Here is a 10,419-nt window from a genome sequence, read left to right on the forward strand (position 1 = left end):
TACTCGACACAACATATATTATAATGTGTAAGAAATGACATACCTAATACATACAAGAATAGTACTATTATTGTATGTAGTCAATAAAAATATAATAATAATTATTTTCCTGATTTTTATTTTAATTTGTAAAAGAAAAAAAAAATATTGTGGGACTTAGAAACAAAATAAGATTCTAATCTCTTAAAATTTAAAATCATATAAGAATTAGTGATAAGAAAGTTGACTGAAGAAGGGTGTTTGTTCCACTAGAGTGGTCCCTGTAAATCAATTAACAATTCTTTGTTTGACTTATATTTTATAAAAAATAAATTTCAAAAGCCAAATAATAAAAAAAACTCCTCAACTTAGGGTAGGTTAAGATAAAGTCTAACCACTTTTATAAGTCTTAATAATCTTCAATTCAGCTGTTTTTTATGAGAATCAAATATGAGACCTCAAGATTAATTACCATTGATGGGTAATTTTTTACTTTTTCTATTTATAAAAAATGTCTAACCACTCAAAATCTAAAACACAAAATCATTGACAATCAACTGTGATATAATCACAAATTTAGAGTCTAGTAAAACTAACAATAACAGACCAACTTTCATTTCGTGTAATTTGCATCCAAGTAAAAATTAAATAACAAAAAAGAAACAAAACAGAATGTGCAATTCTATAATGCCATCAGGGACTCCAAAGAGCCTTTAAAGCCTAAGTAACTGAAATCCCCTTAAAACAAAAGCAACTTTAACAAACTCTCCCTTAGGATCCAAATTTACAAAAAGGGTTCATCTGCATAATAGATTCTGCAGTAATATACTATAATAATCGGCTAATCGCCTCTTTTCAAGTGTGAATGGGCATATAAAAAATAACATCATAACATGAGTGAATGGTTCTTTAACCAGAAAATTAACCTTTTTCTTTCTGGCTTGAATGATTTAGGCATAATAAAATCTCTTTCGCCTATACAACAAAGAAGGGAACAGCAGGACCGACCCTCATAATTGCTGCAATCAAATCTTTTTGACAGACCATTTGTAAAGTGAGGTTATGAAACATAGAAACAGCCAGCTAACCGATCTCACATGATACCAGTAGCGATGCTGGAAGTTGCGTTTATCTTTAAAGAGTGCTCTGGCACATATGTCAATCCTGCAGTTTCAATCTCAACATATCATAATCATAACTAAAGGAAACAAAATATTTATATACGAGTAATTGTTGCCTCTTCTCCAAGAACAATGCAACCCGAGGATGTCCCAATAGAGAAAAACAGTTAGTAGCTTCCAACCAAAATAAAGATAAACCAGACCAAACGGAAACCAAGTTCTTGTTTGATGAAGGGTTATTTATATTTAATCCAAATACTTATCCACATCATTGGCTAGAGCATATCGATCAAATCATTCAAATTATCGACCAAATTAGCTTATATTTTAGTCATTTAACCAAATAAAATAGTCCATATTTTCATCAAACAATATGTTTTTTTACAAAAAAAAACGGATTATTTTAGGGAAAACAAAACTACATGAAACAAGCTCCATGTCTTTGGTTTTCCATTGCTCTTATCGAAGTGGCCAGTTAATAATTATGTCCTACCACAAATTCCTCACTGGCTTTTATACAGGAACAAAAGAAAAATTCCCATTTTGGTGAGTGGTCTTTTGTCACAATCTCCATCACACATTTGAAAATCGCCAAAGTAAAAAGTGAAAATGAAATTTTGGCATTTGGTATGAAAAGTGTGATTAAACTTCATTTAGTGCAAACTTGTAAAAAACAATACTGTGCTACACAACTTTTGGGATTACACTTTTTGGCCAAATGCTTTTTTTTTTGCCAAATGCATCAAGGCTCATTTACAATTATAGGCACTTAATTTCAACAAGAATTAATAATAAAAGCGGTAAATACCTCTCTCCTTAACATGAATCTGCAAAGAATCCAGCGTGATGATCCCATCCGTTAAAGGAAGTAATTCCAACTTTATTGTAGCCATGGATTTAGCAGGAACACATCTTCAAAATCATAATAAAGTTTGTTATGGACATCCAAATTCAACAAAATATTGACACAGAAGGGAGATAAAATTGCATTTTACCCCAATGGGACTCTACTATGCAACCACAAATGTGTACAGCTGGATTCGGTGCCAGGTATGTCATTTTCATTTAACGCCACCGTATGAGGATCACTCTCTCCGTTCTGTTTCGCTCTTCCCAAAGGATCAAAATGACCAACAAATGGGCTCATGGGTGTAGATGGACATGAATTTATGGAAACAACTGTAGGAGGCGATGTAAAAGAAGCTGGAGCATGAACAGTCATTGTTACGTCTTCAGATGTCAGATTTGAAGCATGAAGAGTTAAAACCTGAGAATACAAAAATTTCAGTCAAGCCCTATTATTATTAAGTGAAGGTATATAAGTATTCTAAGACTACTTCGTTTGAGACCTGGACAGGAAGCTGAGGAACAATTCCATCAGAAACTAGATTTTTTCTTGACATCTCCGATGCAACCGATATCATAAGATCTCTAGAGACTCGTGGTCGCCAATTCGTTGACTGCTTAAAAAATAACCTTGACTCTGCATTGATGATTGTACAATGAGGCTACAAATGAAAACTTAAAATTGCAAGAGAGATTCAAATAAAGTCTACAACTTTGTTTTGCATGAACAGTTGCCCCTATTTGCACTATAAGTTTAAGGCCTTGTTTGATGTGGGTTATTTGAGATATTTCCATATAACCCACCATCCAAACAACAATCTACTCATCAATCACATCATTCAAATCATCAATGAAAATCCAATACCCTCCATTTAAAATATATCTATTTATTCATAATAACCTGATTTTTCATAACCAAGATCAAACAAGGCCTTAATAGCGATATAAAATTGATAATAAATTAAAATCAACACCTCCTAAACATTTTAATCTTGATTTGGAAATTTTTACAAGAGTTTTAACTTAACCAAATGAAGTTCAAGCCAGTTAAGGCTGGTTTTAGCCAGAAGTGTGTGATCATATGTGCATAAATGTTTTATATAATTTCCCAGGGTGGGAAGAGAATAAAAGCAATCTTACCAGTGTAGTTGCACCGACATGAGACTAGAACAGCAAACTGATCTGAGACAGAAGCATTTTCTTTTACTTCAAGCCTCTTTGAAGATCGGGAAATTGATCCTGTCTTTAAGAGTGATAACTGAGAATTCTTTTGAATGTTAGCCTTGGCTGTCTTCCCCACTGAGGTTACTGGTTTGAGAATAAAAGAGTGTTCTTCACCTCTCCTGTCAGAAGGATGATGAATCGGAAACAGGACAACACTAGTGAGATTCATCATATACAAAAATCAAGCAGACAAACATTTGCTGCCTTGATACAGTGAAACAATTTGTGGTGATTGATCATTCAACTTTGCACAATCAAGTTCCAAGTTTTAAGATTGAAAGATAATTGGGAAATGCTTCGTTTTTCTTATAAATACAAAATCCTAATGTGTATGGTCATGTGTAAAATATAATATACAAGTAAAATACTTCTAAAAAACTCTTGTGATTAGACAAACATATTCAGATATTAAAACCTGAGGGTAAGGTTTGGCAGATTATGCCCATCCCCTGCTTCGATACATGCAATTGGTAATGAGACCGGAGGTCCGCCTTTTGGTGCCTCTTCATAGACAACCGATATGGCATCTAGATATACCACAATATCCGCCAAATGTGCAGGAGCTACATTCTGCCAAAAAATAAAATATAAATTACTCCATTGCATTTGATAAAGCTGAGAATTAAGTGTTGAATAATAAATACTTGAAATATTTACAAACCAGAAGTTTCAATTAGTCAAAAATATGACTAAACTATTAGTATATGAATGCACACACATAGAAAGGGCTAGAATACCTATTCCCTTGCTTTCCTTTATAAAAACTTCACTTCTTTTTTCTACTTATTAAGTGTACTGAATTTTAAGTCCAAAAAATATACAATGAATAAATCAAATGAAAATATCTAAACTTTAAGTACTTGATATCTAAGTTGATTCGATAAAATGTGAAACTAATGTCGAGAAAGTACTTAAAAACCTAGTTTACCCTTATGGCGTAATTCGATTAATTTTCAGGGTAAGGTTTTCTATTGAACGCTCTGATTAGATTATTGAGTTAAGTCATTCATTGCTTAACGAATTAAGTAGATTATTTTTAGCTTAATTTGAGTTGAATCCAGGTGATTTTAAATAACATGTATCAAATGAACTTAATTCGTATAAGCACTTAGATTAAGTGATAAGTTGTCTTGTCAAACAGAAAACTTAAGACACTCCTTCATCAAAACATGCCTAGGTCATGAAACACACTAGTAAAGTATAGAAGAACATTCAAAGTAAAGCATGGTATACTTTACCAAGATGTTAAAGCTCACCTTTATCTGTATGCATAGAAGATCATCTGTATTGCAATCAGCAGCAAAAGAGTGGATCTCTATGGGTTGAATAACTTCAATTTTCCTCCTCCATCTTCTTCCAGGGGTGAAAATTCCTTCCAAGCCACACCGAACAGAAAATCTTTCTGGTTCTAATGTCACACCCCGAAAAGAGAGAATATTTGCAAATCCACGTTCTGTACTCTTTGGCAACTTAAATGAAGGGAACTGATCCCAATCTTGTAGGTCAACATCTGGCCTAGTACTAGGACTGGCAGGAGGTTGTTGTACAGCAGTTGGGGGCATTGCAGACATGGAATAACTTCTAAAATGATTAAAAGAAAATAGCTGAGAGCTTGATGCGGAGGAAAAATTGGATCTAGTAGAAATGCTGCGTATGGATGAATTGGAACTTGGGGCTGGAATCGGGGGCAAAGATGGAGCAGGAAGGTGAATAGAGTTATCCACAGGAAGCAACCATTTTAATAGATCTCCACAAGGGTCTTCATTTACAGATGAGAAACTTGAATGATCCTCACTTTTCAAACCTTTGTCCTTAAATTTCTCAAACTGGTAAATTTCCAGAAAAGGATCTTTGACAAACTCAACACCAATATTAACCAGTAAAAGCACCTGCATTCTTCCCAAAAATGATAAACAATGAGATATTTCTACTAAGGATTGACAGATCAATTAGTAATTTTTCAGGAAAAAAAAAGGATCTTTGACAAAATCAACACCAAACATTAACCTACGGAAACACTTTTGTTTATGTTTCTGTATTTAGAAACGTTTCCAGATACAATTTTTGTTTCTGTCTCTCAATTTCATTTTCAAACGATTTTGTATGTGGAATCGTTTTCATATACAAAAACAAAAGTGTTTCCAAATGAGGTAGTGAATGAGATATTTCTACAATAGATTGATTTTAAAACAATAACATATCATCTACTATTTAGCATTCTTCCAAACAACAATAACAAAAAAGTCAAATATATACCAAGATTGAAACATGGTAAACCAGGAAGAATTAGGTCCTAATACATGTAAACTAAAGAAGTCACCTATTTAAGCTGACCTAGTGAGAAAAACAGATAAAAGACAACTTTCCAACGCATTCAAGATTTCAGAAAGCATACCACTATATCTCCATTAGACAGTGAGCAACACTTGCGAGAACTTCTAGCCAATCCACCAGAAACACTAGCATCAAAGCTCCCTCTTTCAATAATTGAATTTATAGATGCTATATTTTTTGGAGCAGTTCTATTTTCTGTACCACCGGATACCGGAGTTTTTGATGTTTCTCTCTTTTCCCAAAGTGGTTCATCAGAATCTACAATACGGACAAAGAAATGTGAATTTTCAATCTTTTGCAACAAAGTCTCCGTCTGCCTTCTCTGGACTTCCCTTCTAAGAAGCATTTCACCATCAGAGACATTCTTTTGTCTATCAATCTGCTCTTTCGACACATTGTCGCCACTCTGATCAACTTCTTGACCAGATGGACTCGTTTCCTCACTATCATGAACAAGTTCACTTTCAGATCCAGCATCTTCATTTTCTTTCTTGGTCCCTTGCCCAATACCATTTTTACTCATAACAGCAGCAACTTTAAAAGGTGTTATAATTTCCATATCCTGCTTGCAAGTCGACAAGCATGCCAAAATGTGGACTTGTTCACCTGGGACAATATAGTTCAAAAAATAACAAATCCGAAACTTTTGAATTTGTATCCGAAAGAACATGAAGAAAATTTACCAGGAAAAACAAAACCCCGATCTAATGTGTGAAAGGAATGTATATCCGGTGCCTCCATCCAATCATCAGGGAGTTCCTCTAGAAAAACATGCCACGTTTTAAGCACTAATCATATGAATGAGAGAAAATTGGAAAGAAAGAAAAACTTTGGATCATATTAGCCACTTCATGAAACTACTACTAAAAGAAATGAAATTGACAAGGACCCAACAAAATGATCTGATCAGAAATCACAATCACAAGAGCTTACTGTATGGAATAGTTATATATCCTTCATCTGCGGTAACATCAATGTGATTTTGAACAATAGGAGCGGAATCCTTAGCAGGGTTATGTTTCTCCATAATACCCTCTTGACTATCGACCTCTTCTGATTCAGCAACCTGATCTTCAGCAATTGAATTGAGTAAAATCGAATCTGGACCAATAAGACCCTCAAGAGTATTCCCCCTAGTGTGTGTTGCATCAGTGGCACGATACTCCGCTGATGCTACTGCGGCCGTCTGAGATGACCGCAGCAGGAAACTCATCGTCCCACCAAAGGTAATAATTCTGCGAAATCATCATGAAACAAATGGCACAACCTATAATTGAAATCTCAATTCACACGGATCGGCCACACTGTTCTTCTTCTTCTTCCTTTTGCGGGAAGCAGAAAAGAACATAAATTGATTCAAACAAACAATAATGTATAACCAAAAATAGTAAATCATGCTAAAAGGGAGTGAGAAATGGATGCATTACCGAATTTGGAAAAGAGAACTGCAGAAATTCAAAGAATCATGGCCGGAAATGATCGGAAATTGGGTAGAAAATAGCCCTAAACTGACGATTAGATCTGCTTCTGCGTCTTGATTCAGAGTTCAGACGCAGATCAACATCTGGTACCTGTAATATTCTTTTCTTCGATTTCCCAAAAATAAAAATCTATTTGTTTTTGTTTATGATGAAAAACAAGTTCACTATGTTAATGATTTTTATTTTAACAACTCTGTTATATGATCAAGACATTAATTAAAGGAACTCATTTGAAAACTATTGATTGTCTTGTCACAATCATACATTTCAAACTTATTGAAAAAATATTGAAGTTTAGATTTAAAAATATTATTTTTTTCTCAAATTAAGGTGTATTATTTAGATTCACTTGATATAAAAAAAAATTACACTTTTAATCACCGACCATTGTGATTTAAAAAAAATAGAAATAATTTTTTTTTTTTTTTTATGTTGAGAAGTTGATAAATTATTATTATTATTTGTATTTTTATTTTTACTTTAAAAAGACTAAAAAAAATATTAATATATAATAAAATATAAAATAATAATTTAAAATATTTTTATATTTAATTAATGCAATTGATAAGGGATAAGAATAGAGGAAACGATATTTAGCTAATTTGGATTTTTTTTTCTCCTAATTGCGACTAATCTTCGCAAGTTAAACACGTAGTCTGCAAATTGCGACTAATTTTCGCAAGTTAAACACGTAGTTTGCAAATTGCGACTAATCTTCGAAAGTTAAATATGTAGTCCGCAAACACACTTAACTAGATAAGCAAAATTTGTCGATGGGCTAAAACTTAAGATTTCAAAAATCTTGAATTATTCTTCTCTTTGTTTGTGCTAGGTCTGAAGAGAGATAATTTCTTTTTAATACCGTGTGATGGGTTAATTTTTACTCCACGTACTTTGAGAGTAGTATAAAACAAAACAAAATGTTAAAAAACAAAATTTATCTAATAATTGAAATAATAAATTAATTAATAAAAAAACTAAAATGACCCATTTTAAAAACGTTTGGAACTGAATAAATAAACATTATTAAAATATTTCACAACATTATTTCATTTAAATTATCATTATTAGAAATTGTAGAAAAACATAATTTTTAAGTAAATTAAAAAATAAATCGCTAGGCAAACCAAATAGGGTCATGTTACTCATGTACAACTAAATAGAGTTAAATCACAATTTATCTAATAAACAAAACAAAGAAGCTACAAATTTAGTTAAATCACAATTTTGTTGAAACACAAAAACAAAATATAAATTGAAATATATGTATAGTTTTGATAATAAAAATTAAAAACTAACAAAATAATAACTATATATGATTATCATAATTGTTTTGATAAATCGACACAAAAATATCCTCCATGCTTTGATTTTCCCAGAAACCAATCAAAATGAATCCAAATTTCTGCTAAACAATAAGTCCTTACATTTGGGAAACTCAAAACTGACTGTTTTTAACTCTAAAACTTAAGTTAGCCACCTGCCTTACCTTACTTCTTGGCTGAAGCTTTCTTCTTAGGAACAGAATTACCAATGACTGGTTTCGGATGCTTCTCGGCTTCACTAGGATCCAACCATTTTAAAGGATGACGATTATAGAAAGGCCAGCTAGGAACAGTCAATAAAGTGGTAAATCCCACACCATAAGCATATGTCACCAACATTGTCTTAAACGAACCCTGAAAGTAACCAACTGCAAATGCCACCACTGCAAAACCCACCAACAGAACCTGCATCAGCAGCTCTGCTAACTTCTGTCCTTGCCAATCCATCTAGTTCTATTCAAGTAGACCAAGAAAACATGTTAAAGGAGTTCCATGGACTATTTTAGCTATTTCTAAGAACATAGTAATGGCATTCAAGCTAAACTGGAAGCATATTAGCCAAGTGTCTTCACAACCTGGTGTGGGAATCTATATCATGAATAATTGTAATCATCAGCTAGCTAGGTATTTAGTTACCCTTATATGGGGTATATGATGACATGGTAGTGCACAAGTATAAGGTAAACATAATCAAAATGAAATCTGGAATGAGAAAAATGCAAGAGTTTTAAGTTTCAAACCTAGACAAGAATGCGCAATTACTCAAAGTGGAATATGGAACAAAGCTGTTAAAAAATGTTGCATGAGTTTAGGGTTTAGTGTGTTTTTCGCTTTATTTGAGAAATGTTAGAAGGATCATCCTTTTCTCGAACAAAAAATAGAGTATAGGTTAACATATCTTTTGGGCAGTGATCTTAACTAAGAGATGATTCTAAAATAAGGCAGTTACAAAGAGGATGGGTTGAGGGCTTGAGGCTATATTACTCACCCAAGTCCTATTAGAAAGTAGGCTATATTGGTGTAATCAAATTCTGTTTCATCCAATTGAATACATGGCTTTAGCCCTCATTCTTCTTCCTCCCCCCTTAGTCTGAATCATATCTCTTCCTTTAAACAAAACAAAAAAAAAAAACTATCTCTTCCTTCTCTGCTTCTTCAATTCTCCCCTAGTCAATATCAAGATCTAGTCCAGTTGGTACCTTCCTTTCAGATCAGGACACCACAATATACCACTTATGTATATAAGTACCCCTAACCCTAGGCCCCCTACCCCCTCAATTGATCAGTTAACCAACCGAGACACAACAAAAAAACTTGCAAAATATCTATCCTAGCAAATTAGCCACTAGTTTGAATCATGTGCTCCATCTCGGCTATGCAGAATTATAGATATGAAGAAACAATAAATTTACGATGTAGCAATCAATATGACAGCATAAACAAACTACAGTAGAACTGAAAAAACAGAATTAAGACACAAAAGATGTTTACATTGAGAGAAATGATACGGATTATATTAGATCTACCAAATGTACGGTACAAAATCGATAGAGATGAGCAAAATTATAAGAGAAACAAGAGAGAAATTAGTAAATGACAAAAAGAATACAGTCAATTTCAGCAACTGGAGTGGAGAATGGAGATAACGGCATCCATAGAAATTCGAAAGGTGCAAAAACACTAGGAAAGTGACGATCAACAGACAAAATCTTGGATCTTAATTGAAATAGATGAGATTTGAATCCGATAAGGAGAATAGGAGATGACAAACCTTGTGGCTTCAACCTGGTAGGATCTCAAGACTGACGGAATGCGATCGCCGTCGAATTCGGCGGAGAGAGAGAATGGTGAATGTATTCTTGACTCTTGTCTTTTTCAAATAAGATGTGGGTTGGGCTTAAAGATCAATTAGCCCTATCAGATTTATGTAATAATTGTGCTAATCTGGTAATAGAAAAAGTTGTAAATTTTCTAAAAAATATTTATTTTTAAGACTATTGAAGTGATTACATGATATTTTTTTATGCGGAATTCAAGAGTTATTCCTCGAGACACTTTGTTTCTACCATCGGATCGACTATGATACCACACGTAACGCCCTGAACTCAG

The 10,419-nt window shown here is 33.2% G+C and overlaps 2 protein-coding genes across 3 annotated transcripts; both read right to left on the reverse strand.

Annotated features, from left to right (window-relative positions):
• Positions 1-638: 638 nt before the first annotated feature.
• Positions 639-7,135, reverse strand: LOC124933977. Of its 2 annotated transcripts, XM_047474431.1 has the most exons (11): positions 6,932-7,135; positions 6,438-6,739; positions 6,188-6,265; positions 5,566-6,110; positions 4,427-5,059; positions 3,586-3,740; positions 3,087-3,289; positions 2,450-2,583; positions 2,096-2,367; positions 1,909-2,012; positions 639-1,143 (listed from the first exon to the last, which is right to left on the reverse strand). In XM_047474431.1, the coding sequence occupies exons 2-11, from the start codon at positions 6,715-6,717 to the stop codon at positions 1,073-1,075; spliced, it is 2,475 nt and encodes an 824-aa protein (XP_047330387.1). In that variant the 5' UTR covers positions 6,718-6,739; positions 6,932-7,135; the 3' UTR covers positions 639-1,072. The 2 variants fall into 2 exon arrangements, with proteins under 2 accessions (XP_047330387.1, XP_047330388.1); XM_047474432.1 differs by lacking the exon at positions 6,932-7,135 and having other exon boundaries at positions 6,438-6,829.
• A 1,145-nt stretch (positions 7,136-8,280) lies between these two features.
• LOC124936066 (signal peptidase complex subunit 1-like) lies at positions 8,281-10,214 on the reverse strand. The gene is made up of 2 exons (XM_047476522.1): positions 10,082-10,214; positions 8,281-8,763 (listed from the first exon to the last, which is right to left on the reverse strand). The coding sequence occupies exon 2, from the start codon at positions 8,755-8,757 to the stop codon at positions 8,476-8,478; it is 282 nt and encodes a 93-aa protein (XP_047332478.1). The 5' UTR covers positions 8,758-8,763; positions 10,082-10,214; the 3' UTR covers positions 8,281-8,475.
• Between the last annotated feature and the right edge of the window lie 205 nt (positions 10,215-10,419).

Source organism: Impatiens glandulifera, chromosome 4 (assembly GCF_907164915.1).
Source record: "Impatiens glandulifera chromosome 4, dImpGla2.1, whole genome shotgun sequence".
NCBI lineage: Eukaryota > Viridiplantae > Streptophyta > Magnoliopsida > Ericales > Balsaminaceae > Impatiens > Impatiens glandulifera.